At 40.0% G+C, this 20,058-nt stretch overlaps 2 protein-coding genes across 5 annotated transcripts; both read left to right on the top strand.

Annotated features, from left to right (window-relative positions):
* Positions 1 to 9,751: 9,751 nt before the first annotated feature.
* On the top strand, positions 9,752 to 14,483 carry LOC122039006 (WD repeat-containing protein 26 homolog). Of its 3 annotated transcripts, none has more exons than XM_042599015.1 (5): positions 9,752 to 10,109; positions 11,115 to 12,017; positions 12,247 to 12,348; positions 12,879 to 13,508; positions 14,066 to 14,483. In XM_042599015.1, the coding sequence occupies exons 2-5, from the start codon at positions 11,223 to 11,225 to the stop codon at positions 14,285 to 14,287; spliced, it is 1,749 nt and encodes a 582-aa protein (XP_042454949.1). In that variant the 5' UTR covers positions 9,752 to 10,109; positions 11,115 to 11,222; the 3' UTR covers positions 14,288 to 14,483. The 3 variants fall into 3 exon arrangements, with proteins under 3 accessions (XP_042454949.1, XP_042454950.1, XP_042454951.1); XM_042599016.1 differs by having other exon boundaries at positions 9,752 to 10,220; XM_042599017.1 differs by having other exon boundaries at positions 9,752 to 10,412.
* A 1,436-nt stretch (positions 14,484 to 15,919) lies between these two features.
* On the top strand, positions 15,920 to 20,032 carry LOC122039007 (calcium/calmodulin-regulated receptor-like kinase 1). 2 transcript variants are annotated; one of them, XM_042599018.1, is made up of 8 exons: positions 15,920 to 16,129; positions 16,302 to 16,697; positions 16,805 to 16,958; positions 17,047 to 17,173; positions 17,647 to 17,732; positions 17,827 to 17,898; positions 18,832 to 19,035; positions 19,431 to 20,032. In XM_042599018.1, the coding sequence occupies exons 2-8, from the start codon at positions 16,375 to 16,377 to the stop codon at positions 19,764 to 19,766; spliced, it is 1,302 nt and encodes a 433-aa protein (XP_042454952.1). In that variant the 5' UTR covers positions 15,920 to 16,129; positions 16,302 to 16,374; the 3' UTR covers positions 19,767 to 20,032. The 2 variants fall into 2 exon arrangements, with proteins under 2 accessions (XP_042454952.1, XP_042454953.1); XM_042599019.1 differs by lacking the exon at positions 18,832 to 19,035 and having other exon boundaries at positions 15,921 to 16,129.
* Positions 20,033 to 20,058: the final 26 nt, after the last annotated feature.

Raw genomic sequence — 20,058 nt, 5'->3', positions numbered from 1 at the left:
TCTCCTTGGTGGTGGTGGTGGCCGGATTTTAGAGGAAGAGGAAGAAAGCTTTTGGGCGGTGTTCATTTTGGAGGATCGTCGCCCACACGACGTCCAAGGCGAGGCGAGGAATACGACAGAAGATCTCAAGGTCATTAGTGTTGGGGATTGGACGGCCGGCTTGAAGGGGGTTGGATAGACGACGCCCCCAAATACTCGCTTCTTTCTACAATGTTAGTGCGCAAGCAGAAATGCAAACAAAGCAAGTAGAAAGCTAAATACTAAAGGAAAGAATGCAAACCAAGCTACACGATCATTTACGTGGTTCGGAGATAAAGCTCCTACTCCACGGCGTGTCCGTAAGGTGGACGATCCCTATCCGTCGGTGGATTACTCCCCGGAAGACCTCCGGCTAGCTCACGTAGCTCCTTGTGGGTGGAGAAACCTCACCACAACTCTCACAAGAACTTCTTACAAGCTAGGGCACAAGTAGACTACTAATACGGGTTAACCACCTCTATTTCGTCAGCCTCAACCAAGCTTCCAAGGCTTGGTTATATAGGCCACGGGTTGGAAAACCCCGCCTACCAGTCGACTGCTAAAACATGCAGTCGACTGCCCTCAGTGGAAATTCGACCGTTACATCCTAACGACTCGATTTCACACTACCCGAGCGAACAGAGACATTCTGTTCGCTGCCAATCGACTGCCCCAGTCGACTGCACCAGTCGACTGCTAAAACATGCAGTCGACTGCTACAGTACTGCTACAGTATCGGTACAGTACTGCTACAGTAGCGCTACAGTGCTGCTACAGTAAAACCCTAAAACTAGGATTTTACTCCAAGTACAATCTCTCGTGCACTCGTACCCTCACCCTTATGACTCACTTGACGCTTCTTTGCAGCCTTGACCTCTTGCCTTCAAGCCTACTTCCTTTAGCTCTCGTCCCTCGGATGCATTCAAGCCCGCGGCTCGTTCCCAATGCCATCCTTCGCGTATGCCTCGAAGTCGCTTCCCTCGGCCCTTGTCCTCGCTGCTTTGTCGACGGTCCCTCGGATGCTCCATCCTTCACCAGACCCGAAGCCAACAACCTGAGTTACATGTGTATCCTGCATACCTGTACACTCACATACACATATCAAATAACAAGGGTGAACCTAACTTAAACCCTTTGCCCAAACACCAAAACACATGGTCCCGCGGACCATTGGGATTGCTCCAACAATTAGCATACAAAAAGAAGGTATACTTGGCAATTGTTTTCCGCATCATGCTAGTTATTTCTTTTTGTAAGAATTCCAAACACAAGAGACATTAGATCTAGTTTTTTGAATTAGTTTTTCGAGTTTGTGTTTTCTTCTTTTTCGAATTTGTGATTCGATTGTTCTTTTTGGTTAACCTAGAGTTATTTAAGGAAATTAAATATTAGCTTTTCTTAAAAGGCTTTGTCTAGGCGGTGGTGGTTGGTCCCATATCCAAGAAGGACATGTGTCTCGCCATGCAGTCCTGGAAGCCAATTTTGGAAATTAATATTTAATGGAATTAATAACATAGGTGGATTTGAATCAATAGTGTTAAGTTCTGCTTGCGATTCAAATCTAAACCATTAAGAATAGATAAGTTAAATTTGGAATCAATGATGTTAAGTTCCGTCTGTGATTCTTAATTTAACTTCTAAAGAATACAATAGGTTATTTAAGGAAAGGTTTGACACTTGTACAAATTTTTGTATAGTGGAACCGATACATTTTCCTAGGACTAACCAACATTCCGTTCGAAGGCTTTTTTGTTGTAGTGGAGTAGGTTTTTATTAAACTGCGTGGTTGTGATTTATTGTGTAGTCAGTCGAAGCTGATTTATTATAAAATGCGTGGATTGTTTGTTTATATAATTTATTGTGTATATTCCAGTCGTGTGGGCTGATGCATATATGGCTTGTGGAGGTATATATATTTTAGATTGTCACCGGTATAGGGGAGATGCTGTCAAAATTTCACTTTTAGGGACTCCCCCGGGGCGTAACACACAACAGACCTAGAAGATCATCTACTTAAGTTCGAGAACACAACCATACTATACCAATACACAGATGGTGTAAAATGCAGGGTGTTCTTGACAACACTCTCCAATTCTGCCCAAAGATGGTTCAACCGACTCCCCATGCATTCCATCAATAGCTTCAAGGACTTAAAAAAGGTATTTTTTTTAAAACCATTTCACTAGTAGCCGAAGATACTGTAACGACCCGACCCATTTGGCGGCCCATTTGGCGGCCCATTTGGCGACCCTCGGGTTGTCGACCGTCGGCCCTTATGTCGTCGGCCCATTTGGTGACCTCTAATATTGTCGACTGACGACCCTTGGCCGTGTCGTTACTCACTAGGACTTTCCACCCCTGGTTAGTGGATTTTTGCCTCCCCCAGGATTCAAACTCTAAACCTCCAGGCTTAAGTATTAGAGTTTATGAATCCTGGTAACCAAGTGAGATGACCCATTTGACGGCCCATTTGGCGATCCTCGGGTCGTCGACCGTCGATCGTGCCGTTACTCTCTAGGACTTTCCACCCCTGGCAGTGGATTTTTGAATCCTGGTAACCAAGAGGATTCATAAACTATAATACTTAAGCCTGGAGGTTTAGAGTTCAAATCCTGGGGGAGGCAAAAATCCACTGCCAGGGGTGGAAAGTCCTAGAGAGTAACGGTACGATCGACGGTCGACGGTCGACGACCCGAGGGTCGCCAAATGGGCTGCCAAATGGGTCGGGTCGTTACAATAAAAAGGCGCCTTTTATTGTAACGACCCGACCCATTTGGCAGCCCATTTGGCGACCCTCGGGTCGTCGACCGTCGGCCCTTATGTCGTCGGCCCATTTGGCGACCTCTAATGTCGTCGACGGACGACCCTTGACCGTGTCGTTACTCGCTAGGACTTTCCACCCTTGGTCAGTGGATTTTTGCCTCCCACAGGATTCGAACTCTAAACCTCCAGGCTTAAGTATTAGAGTTTATGAATCCTGATAACCAAGTGAGATCATCTCACTTGCCGTCGGACAAGTTATTTTTACTTTAGATGTCAAATACTCAACGACATCAAAGAAGCTAAAAGCAAAGTTTAGATCGATATCAAATTTATCACATCGTTGGTCATACTGGAAATATATGTCCTAAAAGACTTGATTGGTCTTGGGTAAAATGTAAAATTTGTCTCAGAATTGGACATTTTGATATTTAATGTCCTAGCCCATTTAACTCAAATTTCATTGGTGGTTCTACATTCTCAAAACAACCATATATTTCACAAGTATATCCTAAAGTCCTCTCATTTATGTCTACTTGTGGTAAAACCCCAGAGTTTTCATCTACTAATTGGTATATTGACATTGGAGCAATTTATCATATAACATCAGATTATAATATCCTTACAGACGTAATGTCATATTATGACTCAGATACAATTCAAGTAGGCGATGATTCAGATTTGCAAATTGCTAATCTTGGAAACACATATGTTCATTTATCTAATCGAACTTTTCACATGTGCAATGTCTTTCATGTTCCATCTATAACTAAATATTTATTTTCTGTTGGATCGAGACTGCGCTAGAGAGGGGGGGGGGAGTGAATAGCTCTCATGACTTTCACGTATTTTGTAATCGGAATACTCGACGAGAGTTAAGCAGTGAAATAAATTAAAAACAAACACACAAAATGATCCAAGTATTTTTATTTCGTTCGGAGCCTTGGGCGACTCCTACTCCAAGGCCCACGCTCATTGAGCGTTTACTTTGGGCAATTCACTATTAGAGCGCAAAGTTACAAAGAATGTTGTACACAACAATACAGCAAAATTGTTATACCGACAACAGAAATACTGAGGTTGAAGCTCCGGGTTGTCAGGATGTTGCTACAGCACTTCGGTAATGATTCTGGAGCTGCACATAGGCGAAGGAATACTTGGGAACTGATGAAATGGGCTGCTGCTCGAACACCCCTTAAATAGCCTGCTTGAGGTGCCTCAGACTCCTCATGGAGGTGCCTCAACCATGAAAGCTTATCCCGCTTTCTGTACTGCGATGAGCTTCACGTCGCTGCCTCTTATCCACCTTGAGGTGCCTTCATCACACTCCAAGGCGCCTCCAAGCAGAGGTCTAAGGCGCCTCTAAATCCCATAGAGGCGCCTCCAGCTCCTTTTGCACAGCCAGCTCACTTTATACCCGAGGCGCCTCCAAGCTCCATGGAGGCACCTTGGATATTGTTCATCCGAGACAAACTTTGTGTTTTAGTACCTGCAAGATACGTTAGTCCCAAAATACCCTGCAATATAAAGTTAGCACATGATAAACATACTAAAAAGAGTATTTGACAGTCTCTGAACTGCCCGATTTTGATTTCGGATTTCCGACCGAAAATCCTAGGTCGAACCGACGCCTACTATTCCCTCTTCCGGGGAACGCACCCTTACCTACTCCACTCAGGATAGTTTACCTTTTGCCAGTTCGGTCCTCCAGACCGACTGGACTTTTGCTCGGCGCTCGAGTTTTCCGGTCTTTATGCTAGATGTCCAGTCCACGATGTTGGTGCAATCGACCTAGGTTTTGATCGGTACGATCATAGTTTTGATGTGTGTGTTAAAGAGTTTAAGTTAGGTTCACCCTTGTATTTGATATGTGTATTTGTGTTGTGCAGATTTGCAGGATACACATGCAACTCAGGTTGATGACTTCGGGTCCGGTGAAGGATGAAGCATCCGAGGGACCGTGGATAAGGCAGTGAGGATAAGGGTTGAGGGAAGCGACTTCGAGGCATACGCGAAGGATGTCATTGGGGACGAGTCGCGGGTTTGAATGCATCCGAGGGATGAGAGCCAAAGGAAGTATACTTGAAGGCAAGAGGTTAAAACTGCAAAGGAAGCGTCAAATGAGTCGTAAGGGTGAGAGTACGAGTGCATGAGAAATTGTACTCGGAGTAAAATCCTAGTTCTAGGGTTTTACTGTAGTAGTACTATAGTGTTACTGTAGCAGTACTATAGCAGTCGACTGCATGTTTTAGCAGTCGACTGGTGCAGTCGACCGCGCAGTCGACTGGGTGCGAACAGAATAGTTCTGTTTGTTTGGTCAATGTGGATCAGTCGACTGCACCAGTCGTTTGCATGTTTTAGCAGTCGGCTGGTAAATGACCGTTAGCATACTTTTGGTGCTGCGAAGTAGTCGTTGGCTACCTCCAACGGTAACACCAGTTGACTGATGATTTTGCCAGTCGACTGGTGCCGAGATGAGTTGATATGATGATCAACTCTCTCCTCTTATTTAAGGGAAGCTTTGGGGCTTGAAGGAGGCTACTCATGCTTGTTGAATAACTCCTTAACAATTGTCCAAAGGTTCCAAGCCTAATCTCTTCCTCCTAATCTAAGTCTTCATCTTGTAAGAGGAAGAGAACCTTGTGAGAGGTTGTACTCCACCGAGAAGGAGTAAGAGCTAGCCGGAGATTGTCGGGGATTGATCCACCGAAGGATCAAGGGTTCATCCACCTCAAAGACACGCTGTGGAGTAGGAGTAAGCAATCTCCGAACCACGTAAAAGATTTGTGTTAGCGTTTGCTCTTACTTGTTTATTTTCATTGCTTCAGTTTTCGTATTCCGCTTGCGTAACTAACCTTGTAGAGAAGAGTCGAAATTGGGGGTGACCTAGCTATCCAACCCCCCTTCTAGCCGGCCACCGATCCCTTATACACGACCTGTCCAGTCTTCCACCCGGTTCATGACACCAGGATTTCAACCTAGGGTTACCACCCCCTAGGATTTTTGCCCGAAGACCTCGACTCGCCAAGACTTTCTGCATAAGATTATCACCCCCTATGACCTAGGGTTACCGCCCCATAGGGTTTTCCATTTGCCTAACCCCAACTAGGACTCTTACCTAAATACACTTAGGACTTTTCCTACAACGCTCATTCAACATATTAGTAAACAAAACACCTTAACTTTGAACCCTTTGACATAATCAAAACATAGGTTCGATCGTCGGATGCTTCCTGCACAAATAATTTCTACACGTCAATTTTGTCTTGATAACAATGTCATTTTTGAGTTTCATCATAATCATTATCTTATAAAGGATAGAGGAACAAATGCTATTGTATTTTATGGGAGAATCAAAAATGACCTCTACTATTTTTAGAGTTCTTCAATCAAAGCTTTTATTGGTAAACCCACAAATAAACCAACTTGGCATGCTCGACTTGGTCATCCTTCCCTTCGTATTATTCAGTCAATCATCAATAGGTATGTTTTACCTACTTCCATCACCTCCTCTCCATCTCATTCATGTTGGGCCTGTATGGAATCTAAAAGTTATAAACTACCTTTCTCTTCGTCTGATCATGTTTCTAATTTTCCACTTGAAATAATCGATTCTGATGTTTGGGGCCCTACACCTATTTTGTCTAATCAAGGTTTCCAATATTATGTTACCTTCATTGATCATTTTAGTAAATATACTTGTCTCTATCCTATGAGAAGGAAATCTGATTTATTTGATATATTCTATAATTTTTAAATTCAAGTTGAACGATATTTTAATCATAAAATATTCTCTTTTCACTTTGATTGGGGAGACGAATATCAAGCTCTCCATCGTTATCCTGTCTCTTGTGAAATTGTTCATCGAGTTTCTTGTCCTTATACTCTAGAATCAAATGGCTCTGCTGAGAGAAAACATAGACATATAGTTGAAACTGTCTTAGCTCTTCTTCATCATGCATCGGTTCTGCGAAATTTTGGAATGAAGCCATTAGCACTGCAATATATCTCATAAATCAAATTCCTACTCCATTTTCTTAATCATTAGTGCCCTTTTAAAAAACTTTATAATCAAACCCCTGATTATACTTTCCTTCGAATTTTTGGTTGCGCATGTTATTCATGGTTACACCCCTATTCTAAACACAAACTTGACTCTCGTTCACTATAATGTATTTTTCTTGGTTATAGCAATTTGCACCATGGTTATTGTTGCTTGCATATACCAACAGGACGAATTTATATTTCATGACATGTTACTTTTGATAAGTCTTTATTTCCTTTTTCGGTAGCTTCTTCGATTTCTCCTCCAGATACAAGTGACACCTTCTTGATGCCACCTAATATTGTTAGAAGTGATGGCATCCTAGGTCTTGCTCTAGAACTCTCTAATAACTCTCCTATACCATCAGAATCACCTCAGGTTGCTGCTCCAATCTTGGAAGTCTCGCCGGTCGAAGATAATATGCTCTCTAGTTCTGGATCCTCGGATAATGCAAGTTCATCATCTACATCACCATGTCAGCCTACTTTCTTGTTGCCATTAACAAGTGATTCAGATGATAATGCTCCTCGTCGCATGCTTCCCATTAGTGACGTTTATGAGCATTGCCCACCAAATGCAACTCGATATCTCCTTCCATGAGCTCTAGTGGTCTCTTCAAAATCTATTGAACCAACTTGTTTTACACAAGCAAGCAAGGATCCAAACTGGCGTATTGCAATGACTAAAAAATTTGATGCACTTCTTTGAAATGGAACATAGAGTCTAGTTTCGCGCACTCCCTCAATGAATGTTGTGGACTCTAAATGGGCATTCCGTCTTAAGCATCGAGCTGATGGTTCTCTTGAACGACACAAAGCTTGACTTATAGCTAAAGGATTTAGTCAACAACCAGGTATTAACTTTCATGACACTTTTAGTCAAGCCATCAAAATTACATTTGTCAGATTATTATTATCAATAGTTGTTAGTTCTAATTGGCCTGTACAACAATTGGATATTTCAAATGCATTTCTCCATGGTCATCTTGAGGAAACTGTATTTATGGAGCAACCACCTGGGTTCATTCATCCATAATTTTCATCTCATGTTTGCCAACTTAAGAAATCCTTATATGGTCTTCGACAAACTCCTCGTGCATGGTTTTATCGACTATCTAATTGGTTACAAACTCAAGGATTTTCTGGATCAAAGACTGACTCGTCTCTATTTCACAAATATAATGATGGATCTATGATATTTTTTCTTATTTATGTGGACGACATTTTGATAACCGGCAATGATCACAAGGGTATCACAACTTTATTAAGTGTTCTCAATCAAGAATTTCATACTCGAGATTTGAGTATTGCTCATTTTTTTCTTGGTATTGAGCTTATTCCACATGAGGATGACTATCTTCTCTCTCAGAGCAAATACATTACTGGACTTTTTCAAAGAGCCAAAATGAATGGAGCACGTCCGATCTCTACACCAATTGCTATAAACAACTTTCCAACTTTATCCTCTCCTGCTCTGTTTGATCCACAGATTTATCGAAGTATTGTTGGAGCCTTACAATATGTCACTATCACACGCCCTGATATTACTTTTGCGGTAAATCGTGCTTGTCAATTCATGCATGCTCCAACTGAACAAAATTTGGATAATGTAAAAAGAATACTTCGATATCTCAAAGGTACTATTCTACATGGTCTTCTTTTATATCACCAATCATCTCGAGATTTATATGCATATAGTGATGTGGATTGGGCAAGTTCTCCTGAAGATAGACACTCTACTAGTGGATATGTAATATTTCTTGGACAAAATCTTATCTCATGGAATTCGAAAAAGCAACCTACAGTATCTCGTTCAAGCACTGACGCAGAATATAAAACTATAACAAATACAACATAAGAAATTATTTAGCTTCAATCACTTCTCTCTGAACTTCATCTTGCATCAAATATTGCACCAAAAATTTGGTGCGACAATATTGGAACAACATATCTCACAGCAAATCCAATCTTTCATGCTCGTACAAAACATGTGGAAATTGATTTTTATTTTGTTTGTGAACGTGTGGCAACTCAGCAATTATCCTTCTCTTATATTTCTGCTGAAGATCAAATCGCTGATATCTTTACTAAGCTATTATCCAGACAACGTTTCAACAAGTTAGCAAGCAAATTCAACGTCAAAGATCTCTCGTTAAGTTTATCGGGGGATAAAAGATATAAAAGAGAATTATCAGAATTGACCAGATCAAATCAATAAATCAAATCAAATTAGTATTTAGATTATTCTAATAATTCTGTTATAATTATTAGAATAATTCTGTTATTTATTAGTTGGTCAATTGGTCAAGTATTTTTTGAACATTATATATTGTATTATCCTTAGGACAAATATTAATGAACAATAGATTTTATGACTCTCATCTTATTTCTTTCTCTCTCCCTATTATTCTTCTTACAAAATGCGAGTGCAAATTCAACCACGTCGTGCTTTGTTCCAAATCATATCCTCTTTCCTTAAATTCCCGTGTCCCTATGTCTCCTCGTCAATTGGATGGACATGACATCCTCATGATGTACATTGCAATCCTTGAGATGTGATCTAATCCGTCTGATTAGTGAGGAGACACGGGACATGAAAATTTTAGGACAGAGTATATGATCTCACTCTATTCTCCCGTTTAGATAAACTATAAATTGTATAAAAGTATTAAATATATAAATTTTCTGAAATAATAAAATGATATAAATTATAAAATAAAAATTTATCTATTCTACCAAATTAAATATTCTGTCTCAAATTATGTTTTTTTTCGTTTTATTAAATAGAAATGTTACCTTATCTAATTTGCAAATAAACTTCAACTTAGTTTACTAATCCTGTAATTTAAATTTCAATTAACTAGTAGATTTTTTTTGTTGTTGTTGTAATTATAAGCAGAAATCAGCTTCTCCCAATAACAACAAGCCCACTCCTGCCGTTCCTCTTCCTCTTCCTCTTCACCCCGCAACCCTTCCCTATAAATACTATTCCTTTCCTTCACTTTCTCTCCCATCGTCTTTTTCCTTCCTCTCTGCTTGCTTAATTGGTTTTACCGCTGGCCATTTAGGTCTAATCCAATCTTGTGCCATTACCACCGGACGCAAACGAGAAAGCCGCATCCTTTCGATCTTCCTCTGCTTATCTGTTCCGGATTTACAGTCATCGGGGCAGGAATCGAGTGCCTACCCCGATCGCCTCCTGGGATTGAGGGTTTTCCACCCTTTCTACCTCCAAAATCAGTGCTTGATTGGGGATGTGATTGGCAGATTACGCCTCTTTCCAATAGGTCCAGGATCCTTCGAAATCTCGGTTTCTAGTGGGTTTTGAGGCTTTGATCATGCTTCCGACCCATGTTTTTGAGCACTTTCTGTGTCTGCGCTTCTATATCTATCTACTGGTGATTGTTAATGCGCCGATTGTCTTGGTTGTTTGGTAATAGTCCGCTGATTGCATGAATCTCGACGGAAGTCATGAAGTTTGTACCTTTAGGTTTAGATGATGAGTTCTAGAGGAGAGATGTATTGATTGCTTGCTCTGAACTACTCTAGCAGTCTTTTAGATAAGATTATCTCAAGGCGGAAAATATTAGGTTGTTCATTGACTTTATTTGAATCGTGTTTCTCTGCAGCATTGCATGTTCATTGTCAACTAGATAGACTACCTTGGTGAAACTGTTATCAATAAGGGCCAGCCTTTCTGTTCCACGAATTAATTTCATATTACTGCAATAATCAGGGCAATTTGTGGCCCGATAAACTTACTACAAAATAAGTGCAAGTGCAGTTTCTTTTAGTCTGTGGCTTTGCTCATTTTGTAAGGCAAGTAAATCAGTAAAGAACCTACATTTTGCATTACTCTATGCTTGTGCCAAGCAAGAGTAATGGCCAAAGCAAGGAAACAAACATGCTGGAGGATCTATTCATGCTTCAATCCACTTCTAGCTGTAGTCTATAAAGATTTGACGGCCTAAGAACTATACACAAATTTTTATCAGGATAGATATAACTAATAAGAGAACTTGCTAATGGGAGATATAGTGCTTCGATTCACTGTGGCTAATAGTATCTTCCAACTTACTAATTCACACTCCAATAAGTATTTTCATGCACTTATTGTCTACAAGAAGTTTCATGAACTCTGAGTTTCCATTTCCTTGCTTGTGTGTCGATCCTATATTATTCTTTACTGACAATTCAAAATAAGTTTAAAGCCATGGGAATGACTGAGTAGAATTAGTTCTTATGTATTTGGAAATACTAAGATTATATTTTATTATTTTATTTATGTGCAGGAACTCTTTGACATACCAGACTCCATAACTTTATGAAACAATAGAGTTGATCTTGTTTTGAGCTTATACCTTGTCCATTTTTATCTATATGTTTTATTTCGGCATTTCATGGGAGGAGTAGAAGATACTGAGCCACCCTCAAAACGCATCAAAGTGTCCTCGGTAGATTTGGAGAGCCTTTCAAATAATTTATCATTTTTAGCACATATCAATCCTTGGGGAGGCCAAATGGCCAGGCCTTTACCATCCCAAGGGAGGGAAGACGTGATTGGTTCCAAAGGAACCATAAAAAAAGTTGAATTTGTGAGGGTCATTACAAAGGCTCTCTACTCTCTTGGTTATGAGAGAAGTGGAGCAATTTTGGAGGAAGAATCAGGGATACCCTTGCACTCTTCTGTAGTCAACCTCTTCTGTAAGCAGGTTCTTGATGGAAACTGGGACGGAAGCATGGTTACACTGCAAAAAATAGGACTTGATGATGAATATATTTTGAAGTCTGCTTGCTTTTTGATTATGGAGCAGAAGCTCTTCGAACTTTTGGAGAAGAATATGGTACTGGAAGCATTGGAAACACTGACAAATGAGATAACTCCACTTGGCATTAAGAAAAAACGTGTACACGAGCTTTCCAGTTGTGTTATATCTCCTTTGCAGCGTCTCTCCCTTGGGTTTTCCAATGTGGGCATAGAGACTTCAAACTCACGACTGAGGCTTCTAGGTGAGTTACAGAAATTGCTTCCGCCTTCAATAATGGTACCTGAGGGGAGGTTGGAGCAATTAGTTGAACAGGCTCTTGACGCTCAAAGAGAATCCTGCTACTTGCACAATTCTGCTGAAGGTTGTCTATCATTGTACACTGATCATCGGTGTGCAAAGGACCAGTTGCCTTCTCAAACCACACAGGTTGGAATTGTTCATTAGTGTGTGTATTGTTTTTTATTTTTTACATTAACTCAGATGTTTTTTATTCCTTAATATGGTTTTCTTTGTTCAGAGTTATATTTGCGTTCACATTTGCTTCACTATTTGTGAATAATTGGAGATAGTATTATTTCTATTAATAGATGACGAAGTTATGTAAGTAGGTTTTGCTGACACTGTCATTCTGAAATATTATTTCTCAATTTGACAGATATTGCAAGCGCATGATGATGAAGTATGGTTTCTAGAGTTCTCCAACCAAGGAGAATATTTAGCATCATCATCAAATGATAAATCTGCAATTATATGGGAGGTATATATATATACATTATAAACAAAAAATGATATCATTCATTCAATGACCATATCCTTGTGAATTCTTCATATGCTTAAGTTTGAAAAAAAATTAATTTTTTTTAATACCTTGTTTTATTTGAGCAAGCTACAAACACTGTCGTTGGCATCCAACTACAAGATCCTTTGTTTTAGGCTTTTAGTATACGCGTGTGGGTATTTTAAAGAAATTGAGTGACTGAGTTAATAAAATGAGATTTGACTTAAAAAGTAATGTCTTTTCTAATGTTTTGAATTTTTTGCCTTTGAATTAATTAGACCTTATATTTCACACTATCATTGAATAAGGAAAAGGGGTTAATAGCTGTTTTTCTCATTTTTCTTTATCTTCTTTCAATGCATAAGGTGGGAGAATTTTTTATAAAAGTTATAATCGATGCACAATTCATGTCATTTGTGCCATCCATTTCACACTTGCTATGCCATTTAATGTAATAAGAAAAATCTTGGTTTGTTTTCATCTGTGTGAGACCTTTTCTTTTATATTAGGTTCATGAAAATGGGGAAGTCACTCTGAAGCACAGGCTAACTGGCCATCAGAAGCCTGTCATAATGGTTGCTTGGAGCCCTGATGACAGTCAGCTTCTAACTTGTGGAATGGAAGAAGTCGTGAGGCGCTGGGATATTCACACTGGCAAATGCCTCCATGTCTACCAAAAGACCGGCCTAGGTCTGATGTCTTGTGGTTGGTTCCCAGATGGCAAACAACTGTTTTTTGGTGTTACTAATAGAACAATATGCTTTTGGGATTTGGATGGAAAAGAATTGTATTCTTGGAAGGGGCAACCAACAAGCAAAATTTCCGATGTTTCTATCACAAAGGATGGTAGGCAATTTATTAGCTTGTGCAGTGAAACCACAATTGTGGTGCTCGACAGGGAAACCAAAAATGAGAAGCTGATAGAAGAAGAACAAACAATAACTTCATTCTCTTTATCAAAGGACAATAACTTTTTACTTGCAAATCTTATAAACCAGGAGATCCACCTTTGGAGCATAAAAGATGATCCTAATCTCATTGCCAGATACAAAGGCCTCAAGCGCTCTCGATTTATAATAAGGTCTTGTTTTGGAGGACGTGATCAGGCTTTTATTGCTAGTGGAAGTGAAGATTCACAGGTATGCAATATTTATTGTTGGTTAAGTGTAGCTCTGGCAGATTTAAAATGAGTGAAAGGAAACTAAGATGCTATAAACATATTCAGAAATGTCCAAATTAATTTTATATTTTGCAAGTAAAAGTTAGGATATAAGACGTGAGGGATAATTTGGCACCGGAGAAAACTCCATTTAACACAATTCAAAATTTGGACACATTTCAGTGGCAGATTAGGATTTGTTTACCAGCGACCAAGTAGTGTTGGGGCTGCTGATAGGTAAATAAACAGGCAGATATGCCATTAACTCGAATGTTTGGCAGTTGTTTTCTGTTAAAAAGCTGTTGAAACAAAAATGTTTGAATCTTGCGTTTAGATGTGTTGAATGAAATACTACTGTTTCTTGGTTTCCCTACTCATTAACAATGGCACAAACTCATTGATAGTGGCATAGATAGCACCACGGACATATTGGAATCTCTGTAGTTGCTGATCAAAACATTAATATTTGTGTTGGATCTTTGCTACCACATTGCAGTAATTTCTGAATACTTACTTCCGAATGATTCTTGTTATCAGGTATACATATGGCATCGTGCCACAGGTGATCTTGTCCAATCTCTCGCCGGACATTCAGGCACTGTCAATTGCGTCTGCTGGAACCCAACGAACCCACACATGCTTGCATCCGCCAGTGATGATCTAACAATTCGTATCTGGGGATTAAGCAGGGCTAACCTGAAGCACAAGGAGACCTACAGCAATGGGATCATTCATCATTCCAACGGAAACTGCAAATGAGCAATGACGAAAACAGTGGAGTGCTGGTCCTCGACTTAGAGTGCACTGGCCGTGTAAATGATCCTTACCTTACTCAATTGCTATTTGCCGATACGAAGTCTGACGGCTGTTTTAATTTGTAAGGTTATTTCTTTATTGACACAAGATGGAAGTCATATACATGGTTCGTTTATCTTGTAGGCAATCTTTGAAAATAGTTTTGTGCACTTTTATTTTCCATTTATGTTGAATGTTAATTAGCGAGGTAATTATGAACTCTTAGCAGCATGTAAATAAGATTGATATATATATAAGAGACGTCTTGTTGCACCCTCGGACATCTCGATTCTAAAAAGTGAATCGGGGTGCCTAGGTGTCCGGCCATGTGATGGTCGTTCTAAATGAATATACAATCTAACATCTCTCTCCGTATCTATATATAGACTACTCTCGTGACTTGCCATGTCATTTTTTAAAATTTTTTAAATATATTTTTTTTCTTATTTTTTTCCTTATTCTCTCATCGTCGAAATCACTTGTGTGCCAATCATGTTAGCCGCAACCTGTCGGCTGCCTTGCCTCCTCGCCGTCGGCCGCTTGCCACCCACCAGCAGCCAGAATCTCTGTCACAATCCGGCTGAAATCCGATTGCGATCGCTGTGGCTAGCGTAGTGGTCAGATCGCGGTCAGATTCCAGTTGCGATCCGGCCGCGAACCGACCGGAGGGTCTAGAAGTGATCAGATTCCGGCCGTGATGGCGTCAGATTTCGGCCGCGATCAAGCTTCAGCGAGATATGCAGTTTACACGCCAGTCGCTAGCGTGGTGGCCAGATCGCATCCGAATTTCTGCTTGATTCCTGTTGCAATATGATCGCAAACCAGCCGAGGTTTGATAGTGACCAGATTCTAGTCACGATGACGTTGGATTCTGGCCGTGATCAAGCTTCGGCGAGATATGTAGTTCAACGATCGGCGAGAGTAGCACCGATCCCCTTAGGATTCACCTTCCCTATAGATTATAGTTAAGATGGGTCTAAGTGGCCAGAGGCTACTGGCGGTGGGTGGGTGGCCGGTGAGCGAGGAGGCGCGATGAGCATAACGAGCAGCTTCGGTGAGAACTAAGAAATTCGGTGAGAACTAAGAAAGAAAGTAGAGAAAAAGTTATATTTCAAAAAATAAAAAAAAATGACATGAACTCGCCATGAGTAGTCCATAGTAATCCTTAAGAAATAGTCCTAGCATAACAATAGTTTTTTTTTTAAAAAAAAACTATGACCATATTTAAGGGAAAAATTTCCATCAAACATGGGAATGGTAAAACGACTGAACTCTGTCGTCTTCTTCGTATCTCTGTTCCCTTCTGGTGAACGGAAACATAAGGAAAGAACCTAGCCTCCCTGCTCCCCTCTCTCTCTCTCTCTCTCTCTCTCTCTCTCTCTGGTTCCAACCTTTGCAGCACTCAGAGCAGCTCAACTAACAAACCAAACAGCGTCATCCTGAAAGCGTACGCGTCCTAATTACGCAACCTGTAACCATCTGCTTACCGGTTAATTCGCAATAGAGAACATGGTGGGGGCCTCCTACGATTCAAATCTAGACCGCACGACGAGTGGATGCAACCGATGGGTAATTTCTTAACGCGTGAGACTTAGACACAAGAACGCGCGCTCGGAATCTCGCACATCTCAACTGCCACACTCTGCTCTCCCAATGCCAACAATTCATCTTCTTTTCTTCTCCATCGTCTCCTTCTTGCAACCTACGCTCTCTTATTCTCTACCCACCGTCATATCCACAGAATAGATGCTTCTTCCTCTTCCTTATTCTTCTTCTCAGGCGAATCCACTGATCTCCGGTTGCTAGGTATTTTTCCTTTTTTTTTCCGTTTGATTTCGAGCGTTTTTTTATGCATGATGGATTTGGGTTAGGGTTCTTCGTACATGGAAATTTTTTAATCTATTTTGCTGGAAAACGTTATTATTATTATTATTTTTGGGTGAACATTCGTTTTCGAATTTTGGCATGTGATCTGCAGCCTAGTATTATTGAGCTTATTCCCCTTTCCATGGCCCGGTTGGTGGCTAGATCAAAAGCGCGGTGAAGCAGAGATGAGGGGAGTATCGTGGGGGATCATCGTCGGTGCGACCATCGGGCTGGTTTCCGGGGCTCTCTTGGCCGTGGCGGCGCTCCTCTGCGTCCGGTTCCAGAAGAAGCGGGCCCGGCTTCGGAACAGCAGCTCCCTGAGGGCAGCCACCGCGCCCATGCGCACCAACGGCGTGGATGCCTGCGCGGAGCCCTCGGACGCTTCCACCGTGGGCCAGGAGTCCCCCGTCCGCCGTGAGGCCAATGCGCGTGGCTTGTCCTTTTGGGTGGAGGAGTCCCGGAGGCGAAATCCTGTGTCGTTTTCTGGCGTACTCAAATATCTTTACAAGTTGGTTAAATTCTTCCATTCTCCAATTATAGATTAGCAAATTAGCTATCTTGTCTGGATTAATCAACTTTATAACCAAAACTAAGCGTTTGGTTGTATACTCCTAGGGATCTGCAAAAGGCAACCTGTAATTTTACCACTTTGATCGGTCAAGGAGCATTTGGTCCTGTTTATACAGCACAGATGGCTACTGGGGAGATAGTTGCTGTTAAGGTTCTGGCCTCCAATTCTAAACAAGGAGAGAGAGAATTCCAAAGCGAGGTAAGCATCCACCGATCGAACACACTATTTGTGATTGGATTTTCTATTTTATTTTATTTTCTTATTTGTTTCTCATTGAAATTTATAGGTATTGCTTCTCGGAAGATTACACCACAGAAATCTTGTGAATTTGGTTGGATATTGTGCCGAAAAGGGTCAATATATGCTAGTATATGTGTACATGAGTAATGGCAGCCTTGCTTCTCATTTGTACGGTATGTCTTGTTAGTCTACTCATTTTAGAAGCAACGAAACATAATTGTTCATTATCCTTGGTGTATTTTATGTGTTATGATGTTTGTCTGATAGTATATGTTCTCTATCAAGAAAATGAAAGAGAAATTAATGTAGCCTATCTGTTAAAAGAGAGTTAGAAAGTGAGAGGGCCCCTTAATCCCAATTTCTAAGTAAATTATCTTTGATGGTAGGTTTGAAAGGACATATTACAAGAGAGGAGGTTCCCCTTAATCTGCATCTTCAGATGAAGGATTTTATATTTTACTTAAACAACAACAACAATAAAACAAATCTCACCTACGTGCTTTCTTTTGAGCTTTACCACTAGATTATATCTAGTGTGTAGAATGGATCGTCTGCTAAATTGTATAATTTTCAGGAAATATAATGGTTTAATTTTTTTTTAAAGCTTATTTTGATACTAATTAACAGTAGTCTTCAACCAGCGCAGGTGAAAAGCATGAGCCATTGAGCTGGGATTCGAGGGTCAATATAGCTCTAGATGTTGCGAGGGGCTTGGAGTATCTTCACGATGGTGTAAGACCAAACTAAAAACTTTGAAATGAAATATGGGAAAATTATTATTCTTCCTTTTGTACATAAATCTTACATTGTTTCTGGGTATATGTAGGCTATTCCACCTGTGGTGCATCGTGATATAAAGTCTGCCAACATATTATTGGACCACTCTATGGTGGCTAGGGTATGATTTTCTATCATTTGCATATATTTGATGCATTAATTAAAAGGCAAACATATTTATTTAGTGGGAACTATGTCGGACAGCAACTTGGGAGGTCTCTGGCCCTAATTGAATGAATTCCAGTTGGCTGTTTTTACTCTATGTTCATCTGAAATAGATGATACTCTATAGTTGTTGATCAAGGTGATCCTGATCTTGGTGTGTTGAGCTTATTATGTGTGGTAACATTTTCTGAATAGTTTTTGAATACATCATATTGGTAAAAAAAAAATTCTGAATAGTTTGTTTAATCATCATATATAGTGGTAAACTTTTCTGAATAGTTTGTTCAATACATCAGACTGATTCATGATATGCATTAACCTTCTTTTAACTCTTTGTATAGAACAACAAAGGCGTGGTTAATATCATCATTAAGGTCGTCTGAAATAGTTAATAAGGGGCAATCTTTTGGATCAGTGTGTTTAAAATTAGTTTCTCCTTGTCGGCAATTCGTGCCCCCTGCTTGCTACTTTTTAATTAGCTCTTACAAGTCTTCGAATTGCTTTGGCGGTTTGGCCTTGGTTAATTTTTGTCATCTTTCACTTTTTTTTTTGAGAACCAGGTCAGGTTGGGAGAGATTTCCCACCAACCTTATTATTCAATGTCAGCACTTACCTGTCAATTAAAAGTTTTCTCATCTTATAGTGATGGACAACTCCTACTGTTGTCCAATTGCTTGAGTAGTTAAGCCACAAATAAATAAATAAACAAATAAAAAAGTGTGATATGAAACTTCATAACGCTTATTTCATGAGTTGTTGGGGGTGGATGCGTGTTTCTTTTGCCTGTTAAAGTGGAATTGGATAAATGGAGGTGGACTTTTCTGCCCTAGTCTAATAATGGATATAATTCTTCTGTGCATACTCACAATGTCGTTATTTCATCTCATAGGTTGCTGATTTCGGGCTGTCACGAGAAGAAATAGTCAGTCAACATGGGTCTATTATAAGGGGAACCTTTGGCTACCTTGATCCCGAGTATGTATCATCAAGGTCATATACCAAAAAAAGTGATGTTTATAGCTTTGGAGTATTGCTTTTTGAGTTAATCGCAGGCCGGAACCCACAGCAAGGTCTAATGGAGTATGTGGAACTTGTAAGCTCCTAACCCAACTACCGTCGGTTGTACGGAATTGAAAAGGCTCTAATATAAGTTTTGAGAGGAAGTAACCTAAGAAAAAAACCATCCTCTGAAATATTAAAATGCTTCTTGGTATATGGTAGAGATAACCAATTAATGTAGGAAGAAAAGCTGGTTGGTCACTCTAGTACAATGATGAAATTAACGCCGTCAGTTATATGTTCAACATAGAATACTGTCTGGATGCCTGTGCTAACTAAAAAAATAAAACATAAAATAATCAGTAGTTGTAACTCTAATGTGTTTTCTACAATTATCTGAAGAAATATTTCCCTCCCACTATTTTTTATCAGAAATTCTTGTCCTTTACAATCGCTCTCTGCATTCATGACTATATATTTACAAATTAGGCTGCAATGGATGCTGGAGGAAGAGATGGATGGGAGGAGATTGCAGATTCAAGACTACATGGGGATTTTGATGTAAGAGAGCTCAATGATATTGCTTCTCTTGCATACAAATGCACCAGCAGAATATCAAGGAAGAGACCATCCATGAGAGACATGGTTCAATCTCTGTCGAAGATCATAAATGCCAGAAATAGTCGAATACGTCGTAGTAGAAGATCCTTCCCTACTGCAGTTGAAGCTTCGATAGATATTGAGACATCGGAGTACCAGAGTTCACAATCTGAACACCAGAGAGAGGAGTCCCTTGACAGTTTATCGGATTTCCCAGAAGTTTGACATATTTCAATGAGTGAATATGGACCAATTTTTTTTTTTTCTGCCTAAATCTCATTTCCTGTTCTTTTGTTGATTATTATGTTATGTGAAGCATGCTGAAGTAGCGGATGATATATGTGATGCTAATGGTCTTTTTTTTTGTAGCGAAAAAGAACTTCCAATTGATTTCTGCATTCAGAATATTGGAACTGTTCTTATGTAAATGCATTTGGCATAGCCAAAACAAATTCAACGTTCTAAAACAATTGTGTTTCATTGATTGCAAAGCGCTTGGATAAATTTGAAAGTGATT

This window comes from Zingiber officinale, chromosome 1A (assembly GCF_018446385.1).
Source record: "Zingiber officinale cultivar Zhangliang chromosome 1A, Zo_v1.1, whole genome shotgun sequence".
Lineage (NCBI taxonomy): Eukaryota > Viridiplantae > Streptophyta > Magnoliopsida > Zingiberales > Zingiberaceae > Zingiber > Zingiber officinale.
Note: the sequence above shows the minus strand (reverse complement) of the source record. Positions and strands in the feature narration are given on the sequence as shown.